General features: G+C 41.7%; 1 protein-coding gene across 1 annotated transcript; it reads left to right on the forward strand.

Moving 5' to 3' along the window:
* The first annotated feature begins 6,651 nt into the window (after positions 1-6,651).
* Cxcl9 (C-X-C motif chemokine ligand 9) lies at positions 6,652-15,305 on the forward strand. The gene is made up of 4 exons (XM_090343410.1): positions 6,652-6,758; positions 8,192-8,318; positions 10,525-10,609; positions 13,144-15,305. Exons 1-4 carry the CDS (start codon positions 6,695-6,697, stop codon positions 13,246-13,248), a joined length of 381 nt encoding a protein of 126 aa, XP_090199536.1. The 5' UTR covers positions 6,652-6,694; the 3' UTR covers positions 13,249-15,305.
* The last annotated feature ends 5,044 nt before the right edge of the window (positions 15,306-20,349 follow it).

The raw sequence follows: 20,349 nt of genomic DNA on the forward strand, positions 1-20,349 counted from the left end.
GGCTGGACGGGCATGCGCAATGCGCGGCCCTGGCGCGTGGAAGACCCGACGGATGGCCAGACCTGCCGAGCCCAGCCTAAAGCGCCCTGCTCCCGCTACTGAGCGTGGATGGAACCAGGCCTCCAGAATCGTCTGCCAAAGCCAGTATGGGGATCACCCCCCCCATACCACACACATCACTGCTAAACGGGATGCTGTGTGCATCCGCCCCACCAGGACCCCCTAGAGCCAGGGGGCCCAGGGGGTGTGGCCTTCCCGCCCCGGGGGCCCAGGGGGTGTGGCCTGCCCGCCCCGGGGGGCCCAGGGGGTGTGGCCTTCCCAACCCGGGGGGCCCGGGGGTGTGGCCTGCCCGCCGCCGTGGCTCGCTGTGGGGGGGGGGGAACGTGTGTGCAGCAGGGCAGGCTGGCACGCACGGTGGGCACACCATGACCGGGAAGGGTTGTGAGCACACACGGTGCGTCACCGAGGAGCCCAGAGACGGTTCGGGCAGTGAGGCCGGAAGCGTCTGGAGGGGTGAATTGGGCGGATCCTGATAGGCCTTAATCTTGACCCTCAAAAGTTTCCATCCTCCATTATTTCCCGGAAGGAAAAACCACTAACTGTAATACTTTGAAGTGGGCGGCAGAGTGCTCCACCCGTGCAGATGGCCATTGCGCAGAAGGATTGAGCAGCCTTACGTAGCAAAGGTCACACCTGCACCCAGCTCCACTGTAGGCACGCTCACCTCCATGACCATAACCAGATGAGTAAGCTTTATCAACGGTCCAAAAAGAATTCTATAATCGTTCCATTTAGATATGACTAGCCCATATAAAAACCAGTTGTTAGTATTTCCTACTAACATCTGTCTGTTCTCTCCTTATTCCATAGCATGCATTCTCAAAGGAAAGATGTGCAGCACTGTTACAAGAGAACATGGAGTCCTGGGAGGCTAAAGAAGTCTTAGCTACATGATTAGTGGTTTACCCAAGTTCAAACCTACACAGCAAACTATCTCTTCATATTTAATTTCTTGTCTCTAACTTTCATGAGTTTCTCGGGGAGAAGGAATACATAATTTTTTTCAAAGACTGAGAAACATTGTGGGAGTGATTTTTTTCATTGCAAAATTTTTGTTCTTTTTGTATGAAGTTCTGATATACTGGCCAGGCACCACTGACTCAGGAGGCTGGGACATGAGGATCATGTTTCTCAGCGGGGGAGAGAAATCTGAGACTCCTATCTCTAAACACACACACACACACACACACACACACACACACACACACACACACACACCCACAGCCGGAAGCCTCAACCCTGTGTTCAAGCCACAGGGTTCCTCCCACCCCCCAAAAAAGTGCTCACATACCTGTAGTTGGAATGCTTTTGTTTTCTGCATAAGTGAAGACTCTCCAGAGTTATATACAACTTACCGGTTTAACTAACCTAGGAAGAGAAAGAGGAAAGGTGATAGAAAAGAGCTACTGGTGAAGGAGATGGAAGAGAAAAATGATTTGTGTGCTAATTATTTTTCCAATTGTTTATATTCCTGTAGGACAAGTTTAAAAGGAAGATATAGAACTCTGGAGGTGTGGCTCAAATGGTAAAGTGCCAGCTAGGAACATACACAGACACACACACACACACACACACACACACACACACAAAAGACAGACAGAAAAACATATATAAAAAAATGATACATAGATACTTCATTGGAATCCCATTCTTTTTTTTTTTTTTTTGCCAGTCATGTAGCTTGAACTCAGGGCCTGAGCACTGTCTTTGGACTTTCTCAAGGCTAGAGCTCTACCACTTGAGTCACAGCACCACTTCCAGCTTTTTTCTATGTATGTGGTACCAAGGAATCAAACCTCGAACTTCATGCATGCTAGGCAAGCACTCTAACACTAAGCCAAACTCCTGCCCTGACACCCTGTTCTTGAAAGGCTACAAAGAGGGTGGAGAAGCAAGAGAAATGTCTGCATGTAGCATAGCATGCACTAGCCTGCATGTTTAATGAACATCTGTGAGCTGTAATGTTTTCTTTTTTTCTCTTTCTTCTATCAAGGATTCTCTTCAATGATGATTTAGAGTTGCTAGTCAACAGCAACCTTAGATCAAGTATTTCTAATATTTTTTGTAATAGTCGATTTCTGTTGGACCATTTCAATGTTTATGTTACCTTCTAATAATATTTTTTATCCAGCCTTAAAAAAATCAGTGAATTATAGTGTTAAAAAATATCATAGGCTGGGTGCCAGTGGCTCATGCCTATAATCCTAGCTACTCAGAGGCTGAGATCTGGGGATTGTGGTTCGAAGCCATCCTAGGCAGGAAAGTCCAAGAAACTCTTATCTCCAATGAACCTCTAGAAAACTGGAAATGGTGCTGTGACTCAAAGTAGCCTTGAATGAAAAGGTCAGGGACAAAGCCTAGGACCTGAATTCAAGACCCACAACAAACAAAACACTCTGAGCTATTTGTTTCTTTGTGTTCAAATTGTTTTTGCTCAAGTATGTCTTGAAACAAATGGTTTTTTTCTCTTTTTGATCTTCTACCCAAATCTTTTGCTTTCCCTCCCTTCTTTCCCCCAAGAATAATATCCATTTTCCAGAGGAAAATGATGCATTGTTTGTCATTATCTTTCTAATCTAGGATTCAACTTCCATTGCTAGAATTTTGAACAACCAGAGCAGATGTTATGACTATTTTATAGCTCTTTAAACTGTGCATTGCTGTTTACGTTATTTCTCATTTAGAGACAATGGCAGAAGGGTCATGGTCCTAGTCCAGCCAAGGCAGAAGTGCAAGACCCTATCAAAACCCAATGAAAGCAATATGGGCTGGGAGTCCGTTAAGCAAAAAAGCTCAGGGACAGTGCCAGGCTTAGTTCAAGCCCCATGATCAACATCAAATAAACAAACAATATAAGCTGGGAAAATGTCTCCTCAAATGATAGAACTCTTGTCTACCAAATGTGAGGCCCTAAGTAAATATGCAGTATTTACCAAGAAAGGTTTAGATGAAGTTGTGATAGCCACAGGATTTTTTTTTCTTATTTTTTTTTCCTTTTGCCAGTGCTGGGGATTGAACTCAGACCTGGGTACTGTCCCTGGACATGTTTTGCCACTTTATCCACAATGCCACTTCCAGCTTTTTATGTGTATATGGTATTAAGAACTGGAACCCAGAGAATAATGCATGCTAGGAATGCACTCTACCACTAGGCCACATTCCTGGCCCCTTTTCTTCATATTTTGTGCTTTAAAAGAACTAATATTTGAGGTATTGGGAAGGCAGAATTTTCTTCATCATACCAAGTTATCTTATTTCTACCAATTCAAATAAGGCAGTTAGAATAATTTCAGAGAAGTCAGATGCTTGTGGCTCATATATATTCCTAGTTACTTAAGTGTTATGGGTCCGGGGGAGGGGATTGCATACCCTCCCTGGTGGGGATTCCATGTCCCACCAGAGTCTACAACGCAGAGACAGTCTCATACAAAAAGGTGAATTTATTGGGGAAGAAGATAGTGAGCTGGCCGGCCAGGGACACAGTGCAGACTCCAGAGCTAACACTGTGGCCTGGAGCAGTTCTCATGCTGGATTTTTAAGGGCAAAACCATGTGGTCAAGCCTGGCTCTACACGCAGGTGACCAATGGCCTTGTGACATACATGGAGGGACTGCATAGTCCTGTCCGCAGGTAGCCAATAGGGCTACAGCCTGCCTCATAGTAACTGTTTGAGCTAACCTATCATCTTGGTTGGAATTGGCCCCACGAATTTGGTGGGTCTCCACACAAAGCGAGTCCTCTCACAAACCAAGTGGATACTCCCTTTTCATGGGGAGACACAGGGATAAGACTGCCCCTCCCTGGAAGGGCAAGGGTGGCTGGGCTGTTTTACTATTGTTGACCTTCCACATTCTCCATGGGGTGGGGAGCTCTTAGTGAGTGCGTTCAAGAGGGAGTCAGTCTTTGCTCCCCTTAACATTAAGAGGCTGGAATCTAAAGATTTGTGGTTCAAAGCCAGTCCAGATAGAAAAGTCCAAGAGACTTTTTTTGTCTCCAAGTAATGAGCAAAAAGCTAGAAATGGAATTGTGGTTTAAATGGTAGAGTGCTAGACTTGGGCAAAAATGCTCAGGGACAGCTCCCAGGCTCTGATTTCAAACCCCATGACCCCCCTCCCCCCCACTCCCTCACCCTCCACCCCACCCCCACACACACCCCCTACCCCGCCAAAAAAAAGAAAACCTTCCATCCCTTGAGAGGACCATGAGGAGGAGGAGGAAGAGGAGGAGGAGGAGGAAGAGGAGGAGGAGGAGGCTCTGTGCTGGGACAGGATCTTAAACTCAGAGCCTTGCACCCCTGCTTCACTTTTTCACCCCCGGGCTGGCCCTCTATCACTTGAGCCACAATTCTACGTCTTGCTTTTTTGGTGGTTAATTGAAGACTAGAGTTTCATGGCCTTTTGTGCTCAGACTAGTTTTGAACCCTGATTCTCAGATCTCAGCCTCCTAAGTAGCTAGGATTAAAGGCGTGAGCACCGCGCTCAGCATTGTTTTTAATGAGTGTTTCTTTCCTAAATAGAAGCTGCTACATGTTTTGGCATTATTTCTTAAGACTTTATTATTATTATTATTATTATTTGGTTGGTCGAGGGGCTTGAGCTCATCAGCTCAAGGCTAGCACTCTACCAATTGAGCCACAGCCCCACTTCTGATTTTCTGGTGGTTAATTGGAGATAAGAGTCTCATGGACTCTCATGCTCAGGCTGGCTTTGAACCTCAATCCTCAGATCTCAGCCTCCAGAGTAGCTAGACTTACGGTGTGAACCTCTGGTGTCGGCTCTAAGACTTATTTTTTAACCAGGAATTGTTTTCATTTCTTCCAATAAATTGCTTATTTGGAGATTTAGACCTTGTACTGCTCTCACTTGATGTGTTTCATACTTACTCAAAAAAAAATTAAAAAAACCTTTTACATTTCCCTTAAACATGTCCAAGTACTTTTGATTTTTTTGATTTTTCCATAATGAGGCCAGGAATCCCCTGATTTGAGTTCCTTGTTCTGCAAAGAGATAACAAAGCTAGTAGATAAGCTTGGACAAGCCCAAGGTCAGTCCTAGGGCATGAACTCAGGGACTGGGCACTGTCCTTGGGCTTTCTCAAGGCTAGCACTCTATCACTCAAGCCACAGCACCACTTGCAGCTTTTTCTGTGTGTGTTGTACTGAGGACTCGAATCCAGGGCTTCATGCATGCTAGGCAAGCACTCTACCACTAGGCCTAACTCGCAGCCCTGCCCATCTGTGTTAATTCAACAATTATGTCAACTGCATCAATTCTGGTCTCATGCCTCGTACATGTTTTGGAACAGAAGTGGTGATGAATGCTTTCGTACACATGTCCACTCTGCCACTGGGGAAAACATTAAATTAGAAGCCAGGAAAGGTGAGTACATGCAGAGTAAGAAATGCTCATGGGCACTGGTGGAACCTGTGATCAGGCTCTTGATAAGTTTTTTCCCAACAAGAAAACACTGTTTTGTAGAATGGAGCCTCAAATATTTAGCTGGTTGGCCAAACTTAATTTTTCCTGCAGGAAAAGGCCTGTGGCCGTGTGAGTGAGTCCTACACTTAGGGAAGGGCCAGGTCCTATTTCTAAGCTGGATGTCAAAGGAAGTGAGAAGCCCTTTTCTGCCTTTTTGTCATCCTTTGAAAGTGGCCATCTGGCCATGTGCATGAAGTCAGCAACCTAGATATGGAAGCAAATCAGCAAGACTTGCAAGCAAGAGCATCTTGGATGATCACATGGGGCAAAAAGCCACCAGTACTACTGCCTATGTCAGGGAAACATAAGTTAGCTCAGTCACTGTTAAGAAACCTGTTTGGTCTCTAACATGAACTACTATGCTAATTAATCTAATCTAAATCTTTTTGGGGTGCTACACTAAGGCTTGAACTCAGGGCCTTTTTTTTTTCCCCTCAAGATTGGAATTCTACCACGCACACCACACCTCCACTTCTGGCTTTTTGTTGGTTAATTGAGGATAATCGTCTCCTCCAATTTGTTTCCCTGAGCTGGATTCAAACCTTGATCCTCAGATCTCACCCTTCTGAGTAATCAGGATTACAGGGTACTAAGGGATCGAACCCAAGACTTCATGTATGCTACGTAAGCACTATACTAAGCCACACTCCCAGCTCCAAAAATCAAGTTTTATAAAGTTGAATGGACAGTTAAGACAAAATGGAGTCATAGGGTATGCAGAAGACTGCTCCAAACAGGAAGGTATTTACTTCTCTGGACTTTGATATTTGCCATCTGGAAACCACATGTCCAATACATGTTTGTATGACATCAGTATATTCATTGTTTATTCTTCACCCAGCTAGGCAGCTGTGGGTGCTAAAGATCACAGGTGCCGCTGTTTGACACCCTTTACTAAAAGTCACCCATTTATGTGAAATTGAAATTGAATTTGCAAAAATTCCCTTGGATCTGAAAGTAGGGTTTCCCCCAGCACAAGCAACATTATGGTTCAATCAATTTAGTTTAGTAACATTTGTTAAGGAGAGTAGCCAATCAGAGTTTAGTAGGAAAGTAATTCCCCAAATAAATACCATCTCCTAAAACACATTCTCTAAAGAATTTTTCAGACCTGAGCTCCTGTATAAGAGTGACTTGGCAGACACCCTTCTTTCACTATGGAGAAAGGAGGTACTTCTCTCCTCTTGGGCACCTTCTTCCTGCTTCTAATTGGAGCTCAAGGTAAGAGCTTTGAGGAATATTAGGTTAGTCGAGTGAGAGGTGTGATTCACTTTAACACTCTTGGGGTTCAACCAGGTAATGTTGAATATTCTGCATGTATTAGAAAGTAAATGGGATCAGAAAACCATTTTGATAATTCCATCAGTCATCCAAAGGTCATCACTTGCATCTGCCAAATTGAACACAAGTCTTCTCTCTCTAGGCAGGTGAATTCCCAGTGTTTAGTACATGTTTGAACATTAACAATGAGAAATCATCTCACGGATCCAAGGGAATTTCTGCATGTGTTACTTCTAGATCACATAAATTGGCAGTTTCAGAGAAGGATGTGAAACCAGCAGCACTGGCAGCTGATAATACGATAAAAACTTCCTAAATCATGTTTGTCACACTAATATTGTTTCTGGATAATTATGTCTGTGATTAAGCAATCTTGAATCCAGATCAGAAAAGTTGATCCTAATCTGTTTATTAATTGGTTTTACTACTATAGGCAAATAAAACTTATCTACAACTCCACATCTGTATAGTAGAAATTTTGTAGTTAATGTGCGGCATAATATATGCTAAGTAAATATGAATGAATATAAGAATTAAGGTAGGAAGATAACTATTTTAAAGACTTCGAAGTGAGTGCTACTTGAGAGGTGGAGATAGGAAGATCATGGTTTGAGGCTAGCTTGGATGAGTATTTATCCCCAGTCTCTCTCTCTCTCTCTCTCTCTCTCTCTCTCTCTCTCTCTCTCTCTCTCTCTCTCTCTCTCTCTCTCTCTGTCACACACACACACACACACACACACACATATACACATGTCAAAGTTTTAAAACTCTATTGAAAATCAAGGAAATGGGCAGGAAAAACATTAGAATGGGAGTGGTAATTATTGTAAGTAGGACTTTAGATCCAAACCTAAGCCAACTTAGGTGATAAATGGATTTGGAGTTTGCGCAAAGTACTGGTTCACATGACACACCAAATTATGTATCTAACTTGTAATAGGCACTTATTAATACTGTAGAAATTTATTAGTCAAGATTATAAAGTAAGGTAGTTAAGAGCAATACCTTTGGATCGGAGAGATCTGAACTAAGACCCTGTTTCTCCCTATAAAACCATGACTTTGCTCTCATACTTAACTTATCTAAACCTTAGTCTTCTTTTTCTTGATTCAATGTTTTATTGTTATTATTAAGGCGATGTATAGAGTGATTATAGTTATATAAGTCAGGTAATGAGTACATTTCTTTTTGGACAATGTCACCTCCCCCCCCCCCCCAGTCTTCTTACCTACCAAGTTTTGTGATGAGGATATACAGACAACACAGTAAAATGACTGTAGCAATCATGGTTATGTCAAAGGTATCATCCTGATGGGTCACAGCAACTAAGACATCAAACTAAATGTACACTGTAATTTTTCTCTTTTCCAAAGGAACCCCAATAATTAGGAACCAACGTTGTACCTGCATTGACACCAGCCAAGACAGAATCAACCCCAGATCCTTAAAAGACCTCCAACAGTTTGCCCCAAGTCCTTCCTGTGAGGAAACTGAAATCATGTAAGTAAAAACTCATCTGATACACACATGTCACATGAGTGGGGACATTGAGTTTACTGTGTGTCATACCCGTGCTACCTTCCCGTGGGACAATTCACATGGTTCATCCCTCTGAAAAATCCCAGCAGAAACATCCTTTCTTTACACAAAAGGTAAATTTCTCATAGAAATTAGGAACCAGGGGTGATACACTACTTAAGGAATATTTGTTCATTATAGAATACATTTTGTTTTTTCAAGAACAAAGAAAATTGCATTTATTTGAGGCTAATAAGAATTGCTATGTAGGAAAGCACAGGTTCAAGCTGTCTTGAAAATGAGCTCCTAGAAAATGTTGAATGCATGTAACTAAAAAGTTGAAAATGAAAACAATTTACAATCTTGCCATCCAGTGATACATACTATTAAGCCTTTGGTATTTGGTCTTCCAAAGTTCCCTTGTTTGCTTTGTGTGTACATATTTATATGTAATGCATGCAAATACGAATATATATAATTAATATACAAATAAAACCAATATTATCATGTTTTACATACAGTACTTTCCACCTAATCTGCTGATTAATGTTCCTGGGTTTGTTACCCTGGGTCAACTATGGTATTAAAAAACATAAGATGGAAAAATCTAGAATTCTTTTAAAACTTTCAAATAATTTTATTATAGTATATTATTATAGTTATTTTAACTTTAGTATTACTTGTTCTTAATCTCTTACTGTGTCTAGTTTAAAAATCAAACTTTATAATAAGAATATATACACGTAGATATAGGAGGAAAATAGTATACATAAAGTTCAGTCCTATCAAATATTTCAAATATCTAAAAAATGTCTTGAAACCTAAGCCCCTACAGATAAGCCCCTACAAGGACTTGTATAGTTTTATACAAGTGTGTGTGTGTGTGTGTGTGTGTGTGTGTGTGAGTCTGTGTGTGCGCACATGTGTGTATGTGTTCTGCAGCTTAAACTCAGGGCCTAGGTATTGTCTCTAAGTCTAGCACTCTATTGCTAGAGCCACAGTTCAGGTTTTCTCTCCAATTAAGCACTGACCTTTTGGTGCTTAATTGGATATAAGAATCGTATGGATTTCCCTGCCTAAGATGGCTTTGAACCATAATCCACAGATCTCAGCCTTCTGAGTAGCTAGGATTATAGGCATGAGCCACCATTGCTTGGCTTATACTGTGCAGGTTTATTTGTGTTTTTAATAGCACAATGATTATTAAGTTTCTCACATAAAAATGTCCAATGATGGGGCCGGGAGTTTGGCCTAGTGGTAGAGTGCTTGCCTAGCATACACGAAGACCCGGGTTCAATTCCTCAGTACCACATGCATAGAAAAAAGCCGGAAGTGGTGCTGAGGTTCAAGCAGTACAGCTCTAGCCTTAAGAAAGTCCAAGGACAGGGCTCAGGCCCTGAGCTCAAGCCCAGGACTGGCAAAAAAAAAAATGTCCAATGATGTCTTTTTTTCCCTTGGTGCTGAGGGTTGATCTCAGAGCTTGCACGTGTTCAATATGTCATACCACTGAACAACAAAATCCCCCTACTAAAAATTATTCCAATAGCCATTATTACATCCTATGGGTATCCCATAATTTATATATCTAATGCCTTACAAAAATGCAGGGTTTTTTTCCAGCTTTTTGTATGTGTGTGTGTGCCAGTCCTGGGGCTTGAACACAGAGCACTGTCCTTGGGCTTTTTCCTCAAAGCTAGCACTACAACATTTGAGCCACAGCAGCACTTCTGGCTTTTTTTTACATATGTGGTACCAAGGAATCAAACCCCGGTCTTTGTGCATGCTAGGCACTCTACTGCTAGGTCAAACTCCTGTCCTCCTTTTCCAGCTTTTTGCTGCTCTTCAAAGTCCTTGTTTTAGAGTTTTGTGTTTCTTGTTATTAGAATTGCTACAATTAAAGGTCACATGTGTTCTACTTGCTTCGATACTACATCAAGGATGATGCTTGGGATGGCTACTTCTATGCTCAGACTAAATAGAAAAATAGATGAATGCAATTTGAAGTTATTTCTGGAGTGACAGCTATGACTTTTAAAAGTTAGAACTTGTCTTTGGAAAACATTGTCTTACTTTTAGGTTGTTTCATTCAAAAATTCAGCAAACTCCATTCTTACTTCCATTGTTTTTGCTAGAACTTAGGAAATCATTAATAAGAAGAAAAACAATGTCATTGTTATTCCTTTGGCAGTGCTACGCTAAAGAATGGAGACCAAACATGTCTGGATCCAAAGTCTGCATATGTGAAGAGACTGCTGAAAACTTGGGAGAAACAGGTTTGTCAATAGGAGGAACAATAGTTTGCTATACAATTAATTTTGGAAGACAGGCTGTAGTTCTACACTTTTCATCATTTCACCCATTCAAATGTATCAAATTGAAGAAAAGGTGCTGAGGATAAGACACTGGCTCAGGCCTATAATTCTAGCTACTCAGGAAGCTGAGATCTAAGAATCACAGTTGGAATCCAGCCTAGGCAGAAAAGTCTGGGACTCTTTTTTTTTTCATATATTTTTTTATTGTAATTAAAGTCTGGGACTCTTATCTCCATTTAATTGCACACACACACATATAGCCTGAATTGGAGTTCAATGTGGTAAAGTGCTAGCTTTGATCAGAAAAGCTCAGAGCCCAAGCTCAGAATTCAAGTCCCATGACAGGCAAAAAATTTAAAAAGGCAACAAGATAGAGTCCTTTCCTACTGTAGCAGAAAATTTTCAATGATGCATTATATTAGTGTGAAACACTGGGAGAAATGTAAGCATATGATGTAAGAATATTGAAGTTGGGCCAGGAGTTTGGCCTGGTGGCAGAGTGCTTGCCTAGCATGTACGAAGACCTGGGTCGGATTCCTTGGTACCACATACACAGAAAAAAGCCGGAAGTGGTGCTCAGGCTCAAGTGGTAGAGCTCTAGCCTTGAGAAAGTCCAAGGACAGTGCTCAGGCCCTGAACTCAGGCCCAGGACTGGTAAAACAAAAACAAAGACAAAAACAAGAATATTGAGGTTGATAGCCAGGTACTAGTGACTCGCATCCTATCTACTCTGGATTCTGAGATCTAACGATTGCAGTTCAAAGGTAGCCCAGGCACACAAATGCAACAGTTAATCAGCAAAATAGCCAGTGCTGTTGTGGCTCAAGCAATAAAATGCCAGCTTTTGAGCAAAAAAAAAATCTGATCAAGAGCACTAAGCCCTCAGTTCAAGCCCTAGTACTGGCACATAAAAGGGGAGAAAGTTGAAGATTATAGAAAAAGTAACAGGGGGAAGAGAGCAATTTTTGTTTGTTCATTTGTTTGCCAGTGCTGGTGCTTGTTCTCAGAGCCTGGGCACTGTCCTTGGACTTCTTTTTGCTCAAGGTTAGTGCTTTGCCACTTGAGCCACAGCCTCACTTCTGGCTTTTTCTGTGTACATGGTACGGAGGAATCAAAGCCAGGGCTTCATGCATAGTAGGCCGGAACTCTCCCCTCAGGCTACACTCCTGGTCGAGAGCAGTTTTTGTTATTGTTTCATTTTCTTTGGTCATGGGGTTTGAATTCAGCCTGGGCACTGTCCCTAAGCTTTTTCACTCAAGGTTAATGCTCTACCACTTTGAGCCACTATGGTTTTCTGGTGGTTAATTGGAGGTAAGAGTCTCAGGAAGGGGCTGGGAATGTGACTTAATAGTAGAGTGCTTGTCTAGCATGTATGAAGCCCTGAGTTCAATTCCTCAGTACCACATAAATAGAAAAGGCCAGAGGTAGCACTGTGGCTCAAGTGCTAAAAGTGCTAACCTTGACCAAAAGCTCATGGACATTACCCAAGCCCTAAGTTCAAATCCCAGGATTGGCACGCGCGTGCGAACACACACACACACACACACACACACACACACACACACACGCATGTGCGTCTCATGGACTTTCCTGACTAGCCTGGCTTTGAACTCTAATCCTCAGATTTCAGCCTGCTTAGTAGCTAGGATTACAAGTGTGAGCCACCAGCACAAAGCTAAGACACATACTTAAAAATTTCTGTATCTTGGTTTAGATATTGAATAGTAAATAGTTTACCAGGAAGGTAAGTATAGCATAAAGAAAAGTAGAACCATGAGAGAACCCTGCTGTGTCAGACTACCTCAAGTAAACTAGCTGGAGATTTTGAGTAAAGAAACCAGTGGTGTGGTGGAGGGCATACCAGAAAAAAAGTGGAAATATTCGTGCATTACATGCTAAGAGTTAGGTTTAAGGAGTGCCATAGAATATATGATTGAGTTCTAGAGTCTGACAGACTATCTTCACCACATCATACATACATACATACATACATACATACATACATACATACATATGCTCAAGTTCTGAAGTTCTGGACCCTAACAGACAGTCTTGACCACATAATAGCAGTACTACTTTGGGCAAGCCCCCCCTTGTGTGTATAGTGAGTGATAGTAACACCAATCTGACAGGGCTAGCATTGAGGCAGGTGAGTGATAGACAAGATTGGGGTAAGGTCACTAGAAAGCGAAAAGAAAAACGGTGGCGCAAGTGGTAGAGCATCAGCCTTAAGCAACAAAGCCAAAAGAAAGAGCAATAGGTTCTGAGTTCAAGCCCACCCCTACTCCACCCCCACTCACACAGAGAGAAGCTGGAAAGCTGTTGTAAAGTCCCCTCAAAATTAGCAAAATAAAGAATCCACAGAAGCCCCTCTTAGCAAAGAGCAGCTTTAAGTCAATTTTGAGGGGAAAAAAGTACATAGGAAGAGTTTGAATATAAGGAAAGAAAAGCGATGAGACTTTAAAAATGCTCTTTCCCTCTACCTCTCATTGTAGATCAGCCAAAAGAAGAAGCAGAGGGAAGGGAAGAGACATCAAAAATTCAAGAAAGTTAAGAAAACTAAAAAATCCCAGCGGCCTCATCAAAAGAAGACTACATAAAAGATTCCAACAAGTACTTTACCAAGAAGTACTTCCTGTTTGCATGTTTTTAATTGTGCTGAAATAATTCCAAGAGGCTACTATGGCTAGGATACATTGGCTTGTTAGTGTCACTAGAAAATTTAAAACATTATTGTGAAATTATAATTAAAGCTAGAAAGGTACTATTAAAATCCAAATATTAAGAATTGTTGCTGGGCACTGGTGGCTTGCACCTGTAATCCTAGCTACTCAGGAGGCTGAGATCTGAGAATTCATGTTTGAAGTTAGCCTGGGCAGAAGAGTCCATGAGACGCTTATCTCCAATTAACAAAAGTGGGGTTCAAGGGGTAGAGCCAATTGGGTGCTGGAGGTCCTGAGTCCCAATATATCAATCAACACACACACACACACACACACACACACACACACACACACACACACACACACGTGTTGTCTTTGCCTATCTATACCTCTGGCCAGCTAAATTTCTCCACTTATAACCACAATCCTGGTCACATCCACATCTGGACAGATGTTTCCACAAACCACAAAAACATCCCCCAACGCACACCAGCTGCCTGAGCTTCTGGGACCACAAACTGCAGCCTCCAGGGAGTATTCTGAGGTCACTGTCAGGCCCCAGTCTGCAGCATGCAAGTGAGTCAGGCAGTTTGGAATGGAGCTGGACTTCACCAAACTGCTGTTGCTGTCAGCATCTGCATTTGAATCCACCTACCAGCCTCGCCCATAAAGTGTCTGAGGGGTCTGTGATGATGGTTCCTGGGGATCCCCACAGGATGTCACTAACACTTGGCTTTCAGAACTTTCTGGATGGCTTTTGAGGTCATGCAACTTTATCTTCCACTTGAGTCAGTCTTCAAGGTTCAATTCAAGTCCTGTCTCTTAACTAAAACCTTTCTAGGGAGCTATGGCTCAGTGGTAGAACGCTTGCCTATCACACATAAGGCCCTGGGTTTGCTCTTTACCACTGCAATCAGTAAATTTTTAAAGCTTTTTCTAGGTGTTCAAATTATCTTAAAACTCCTATTTCATAGTGAGACCCTACCACCAAAAAACTAAAATAAAGGAAAAAACTATTTCATTTGTACTCAATACCACATGAATGAGCACTTAGTTTTTATCCAGTTTGTTTTTGTTTTTTGTGGGGGTTTTTTGGCCAGTCCTGGGGCTTGAACTTCAAGCCTGAGCACTGTCCTTGGGTTTCTCAAGGCTAGAGCTCCACTTGAGCCACAGCACCATTTCTGGTACCAAGGAATCAAACCCAGGTCTTCGTGCATGTTAGGCAAGCACTCTACCACTAGGCCAAACTTCCGGCCCCTCTAATTAGTTTTTGTATCTATATTTTCTCTTCCCAACTAGATTGTCAAGTCGTTGAGGCATGAGCCACTATTTGTTTCCCTGAATTGGTCACATGCCAAAAAGACTGTGGAGCCCAGTTTTGAGTTCATGCCAGTGGGAAGATAGCTAGACCACCTTGTAGCAGGCTGAAGCTATTTTTTGGTTATTCCACATTGTCAAACACCTGATTACCTCTTTTTGCTCATTATCTTCTGGCATTGTCACGAGAGAGCCCAGCAGTGACAAGCTGTCCTTGTCTTACCAACAGTTAACTTGGCTTTCCCAACAATCTGCATGTTTCTAAAATTGGTTGATGTTATGTGCTGTTCATAAAATAGACAGGACCTTTAGAATTATTTAATCTTAAAATAAAAAGAAGTTTCACTGACTAGCCAGCATCCAAAATTTTAAATCCCTTCAGTCTCTTTCTTGACAAACTCCAGCTTTCTACAATCTAACTAGAAAGCCATTAAAAAAAACCCTTTGGAAAACTCCTTTTAGGCAAATATGAATTATATTGCAAGTATATGTCACTTGAGAACTCGTAAGTTACTACAATGCTCAATTACTACACAAAATCTAATAAAGAAAAGCAATGAGGGCTGGGAGGAGTGGCCGGGTTGGATAATTCCTATTTGGTAAGCATACGCTTGAATTCGAGACTCCAGTACCATCAAGGAATGAGGGGAGAGGGAGAAAGACAAGTAGAAGGGGGACGGGGAATGAGAGAAAGGGGGAGGGAAGGAAGGAGAAGGAATGGGGAGGGAGGGAAAGGGGAAGAGAGGGAAGAAGAGAGAAAGAGGAGGGGGGATAAGATACCAAGAGGTAGAGGGAACAGCAAACTCAACTGGCAGAAACACAGTTGGTGCCGAATTAACTTCTGTGGAGCTTGGAGACTCCGTGGGGAAGAAGTTTAGCCAACTGCATAGGAAAACATTTCTGTGGCTAGAATGAACTCTATGCTCACTCACTTCCCGAGCACTGTCACTCCTCACCCTGGAGACCATTTTGAGTACTTCACAATGGACATTCCACCAAGACACCTTTAGCTATGCATGAAACTCTTCAGCTCTATCACATAGCTCATTAAAAAAAAAAAAAAGTCAGACTGGGCCTGTGTGGCTCCTTCCTGTCACCTAGCTATTCAGGAAGCTGAAATCTGAGGGTCAAGGTGTGAAGCCAGCCCACACAAGGTATCTCCAACTAACCACAAAGAAGTAGGAGATTAAGCAGTAGGTGAAGTGGCAGCCTACCGGCCTCCAGCCCAAAGAAGCTAAGTGAGATGCAAGGACTTGTGTTCAAGCCTCACTACTTGTATACAAAAAGAAAAATCTAAAAATATTCCATAATTTGTCTGTGACCCAATTTCTTGCATCTCATAGGTAAATGGGTAGTGTAATAATAATTGAAGATGGCTTGTTTTCACTATCTATTATGTATATCTACACTGTAATCATTTTTGATTCATATATACTCACTGAGAAAGTATACTATAACTCAAAGAAGTATGGACATGTATACTTTGCACTTTGAAACTTGATGACATCAATAAATATGCTACTGATTGAAAACAAATTGATTTTTGTTTTGTTTTTGTTTGAGTTGTTGGTTTTTTTGTTTTTGTTTTTGTTTTTGCCAGTTCTGGGGCTTGAGTTCAGGGCCTGGGCACTATCCTTGGACACTTTTTTTTTTTTATTGTTGGGGTAAGGTATAGAGGGGTTATATCACCAGGGTTTCAATCACCAGGTAGTAAGTACAGTTTTTGTACCCATTTCCCTCCCTCCAACCCCTCCCAATCATCTTGTTTTCCCCTTTCCCTTCCCTATTTCAAATAAACATATGTATAATATGCCAGGTAACAGAGTGCGATACAGTAACAATATGAGATTAACCAAAGGGCAACAAAAGAAAAGAGAAATAGCATAGTACATTAAGAACAACAATCACGCAAGATAAAGCTCTTGTTTCCATATCCTAGAGATCCTTTCATTTAGTCTCATCCTATATAACCTTATGTATCTAGGTTTTTAGCTATTGTGATCCTCTGGTGGGAGAGTCCTAGATGTGTACTAATTATTACAAGTGAGGGAAACAATTGAGCCTATGTTCCTTTGGGTCTGGCTTACTTCACTTAATATAATTTTTCCAAGTCTTTCCATTTCCTTACAAATGGGGCCAAATCATTCTTTCTGACAGCAGCATAGAATTCCATTGTGTATAAGTACCACTTCTTCTTGATCCAATCATCTACTGAGGGGCATCTGGGTTGGTTCCATATCTTCACTATGGTAAATAATGCTACAATGAACATCATTGTGCTAAAGCACCATTGTGCTTTAGTATGTCCTTGTTTCTGGATGGTTGGGAAGATGCCAAGTAGTGGAATTTCTGGGTCATAGGAGAGCTCTATGTTTAGTCTTTTGAGGAATCACTATACTGCTTTCCATAGTGGTTGAACAAATTGACACTCCCACCAACAGTGTAGTAGCAATTTCTCCTGGCCACATCCCCACCAGCATCCGTTGTTATCCTTGGACAGTTTTTGCTCAATGCTAGTGCTCTGCCACTTGAGCCACAGAACCACTTCCATCTTTTTCTGCGTATGTAGTATCAAGGAATCGAACCAAGGGCTTTGTGCATGCTAGGGGAACACTATACAACTAGGCCACACTCCCAGCCTCAACAAATTATTTTTTTAAGGACTTCAAAGTTGTTATATACCCTTCAGTTATCGTGCACTTAATAGTAACACTCGTATTGCTCCTTTTCATTTACATTTTCACTCATCTCTAAGAAGTAACACGGAGATAAAGACAGGAATGTCCTTTAAGTGAGTAACTGGGGACAGAAAAAAACAAAACAAAACTTAAAAAATAAAATAAGGACATGGAGCCAGTAGTGCGACCTAGTAGTAGAATTTGATTCTACTAGTGGGTTTGATTCCCCAGTACCCCACACACAAAGAAAAAGCCAGACGTGGTACTGTGGCTCAAGTGGTAGAGTGCTAGCTTTGAGAAAGCCCAAGGACAGTGCCCAGTCTCTGAAATTCAAGCCCTGTAACTGGAAAAAAAATAATAAGGACATACTGCCTTCAACAAACATTGGTTTATAAGAATTTATATGGAAACTGGGTGTGGTAGCACATACCTGTAATCCAGCACGTAGGAGGTTTAGGCAAGAGGATCATGAGTTTCTGGCCATCATAGGCTATATAATGAGTCCCTGTCTCATAAAACCAAGAAAAAATTTATGATTCAATTCTTTTTATGCTCAAGGGTAAAGCTCAGATTTCTCCTGCTCCAGCCTTCTGAGTACTGGAATTACAAGCATGCACCACCATACATGATTTTGTTATACATGTTAACTCAGTAATCAACTGTCAGCTTCGTTCAGCACAGTTTTCAGATAGTCATGTGTCATGCACATTCCTCCTCCTCCTCCTCCTCCTCTTCCTCCTCTTCTTTCTCCTCTCCTTTTCCTCCTCCTCCTTCTTTGCCAGTCTGGGGCTTGAACTCAGGGCCTGGATATTGTCCCTGAGCTTCTTTTGCTCAGCTAGCACTCTACTAGTTGAGCCCCAGCGCCCCTTCCATCTTTTTCTGTGTATGTGGTACTGAGGAATGGAACCCAGGCTTTCATTCATGCTAGACAAGCACTCTACCACTAGACCACGCTCCCAGCCCAGCATGCTTTTCTCATGCTTATCTTCTGATGAGAAAGTGAGCATTCCATCATTGGGCAGATAACACACGCCATCACTCTGCATATTGTCCACCTAATATGCTCACTTAACCTAACTTTATATTGTAAGGAAAAATGCTTTTCCTTCATCAAAGAAGCAGGCACACAGCTTTATTTTTTTTTAAGTCCTACAGGCCAGGAGTTTGGCCTAGTGATAGAGTGCTTGCCTAGCATGCACGAAGACCTGGGTTCAATTCCTAGGCACCACATACATAGAAAAAGCAGGAAGTGGTACTGTGGCTCAAGTGGTAGAGTGCTAGCTTGAGAAAGCCCAAGGACAGTGCTCAGGCCCTGAGTTCAAGCCCCAGGACTTGCACACACAAAAAAAGTCCTACCAAGGCAAGGTGCTGGTCACTCATGCTTATAATCCCAAGTACTTAGGAGGCCAAGGTCTAAGGATCTCGGTTCAAAGCCAGCCAGGCAGAAAAATCCCTGAGACTCTTGTCTCACCACTAGGAACTGTAAGTGGAGCTGTGGCTCAAGTAATAGAACAAACCTTGATCCCCAGTACCTGCACACAAACACAAAAATCCTGCAAAGTAATTATATGGAGAATAATAGTAAGAATGTCAATGTGTACAAACAAGAATAAAATAGGTATTGGTGGGTTGTACTTAGATGGGTACACAATTTTAAATCTGGTAGCCTTACACCATCTCATTGTATTTTCTCATAATCAGATAATTTCCTTTATCTCATAGGCAGTTATAATAAACTTCATTGTGATATGAAATTATTATTTTAATTTTATGAGAATATTTATTATTCCTTATTCAATTATATCTACACATAGAGAGTTAAGTTCTGGGTCTTCTTTAGTGTATCCTTCATACCTAAAACAGTCCCTGGAACTTAGCACTTCATAAGTATCATTTAGTTAACTGCCATTGCTTAACCCTAAGTACTTTCAAGCTTTTTCTACACCACAGTTTCAAACACTCTTACTGATGTCATATAGGCACATTCATTTTGTTTATCCTCTATGGCTCACTCACCCTAGGCCCCCATCTATCTAGGAGACTCCTGTTCACCCATGACTCAAGTGCCACTTCTGGACTGCCACTAACTACACTGAAACCGGTCACTGTCTTGTCCTACAGTGACAAGAATCACTTGCTATATCAGGTACTTTGCACCTTAACAAATTTGATACACTAGAAAGTAACTTACCAATTCCCCCAAACAAAGATGTTTCTCAATTGACCAAGAGCTTACCAGCACTATCACAGGAAATTACAGTTTACAGTGCCTTATCAACTGTTGTAGTAAATGAACTTTCTTCCCCTATGAATTTCTAAATTTCCTTGAATAAGGAAACAAAATTGTTGCTGGTAGCTGATATTAGAGATCAAGAATAGTTCAAAAAAATTGAGAGGAAGAGATAGGATTGTGGTTCAAGGTCAGCCTAGGCAAAAGCTAGCCAGAGTTTATGTGAAAACGAAATAAAACCAAAGAGTAATGTGGAAACTCATCCTCACTTAAGTCTGGGATTGGTGGACTTGAAGAAAGACATATGTGGGTTTGTGAGGAAAAAAAAATACAATAAGTGGGCCGGGAGTTTGGCCTAGTGGTAGAATGCTTGCCTAGCATGCAGGAAGACCCAGGTTCGATTCCTCGGTACCACATACATACAAAAAAAGCCGGAAGTTGGTGCTGAGGCTCAAGTGGTAGAGTGCTAGCTTTAAGAAAGTCCAAAGACAGTGCTTAGGCCCTGAGCCCAAGCCCAAGACTGGCAAAAAAAATACAATAAGTATGAGGGGAAGACAATAAAATGGAGTGCACTTTGGAAAGGACTAAAGTTTCGGTCAGTCTTATTTGTAAGTGACATTTTTTAAGCGATCTGTTTTCTTATTTAAAAGAAAGGCAGGAGCGCCACCCAGCGGAAAATTTAGCAATTAAAAATATATTCTAAATAAGAAAGCGATTTTCTGAATGCCCTATATCACCGGTTTCTAATGAGAAACACTAGAATACATTTTGGTCATTTTATTATTTTGAGGTAACTTTAGTGTATGCCAGAAG

This window comes from Megascapheus bottae, chromosome 13 (assembly GCF_031878675.1).
Source record: "Megascapheus bottae isolate mThoBot1 chromosome 13, mThoBot2.hap1, whole genome shotgun sequence".
In the NCBI taxonomy this organism is placed as follows: domain Eukaryota; kingdom Metazoa; phylum Chordata; class Mammalia; order Rodentia; family Geomyidae; genus Megascapheus; species Megascapheus bottae.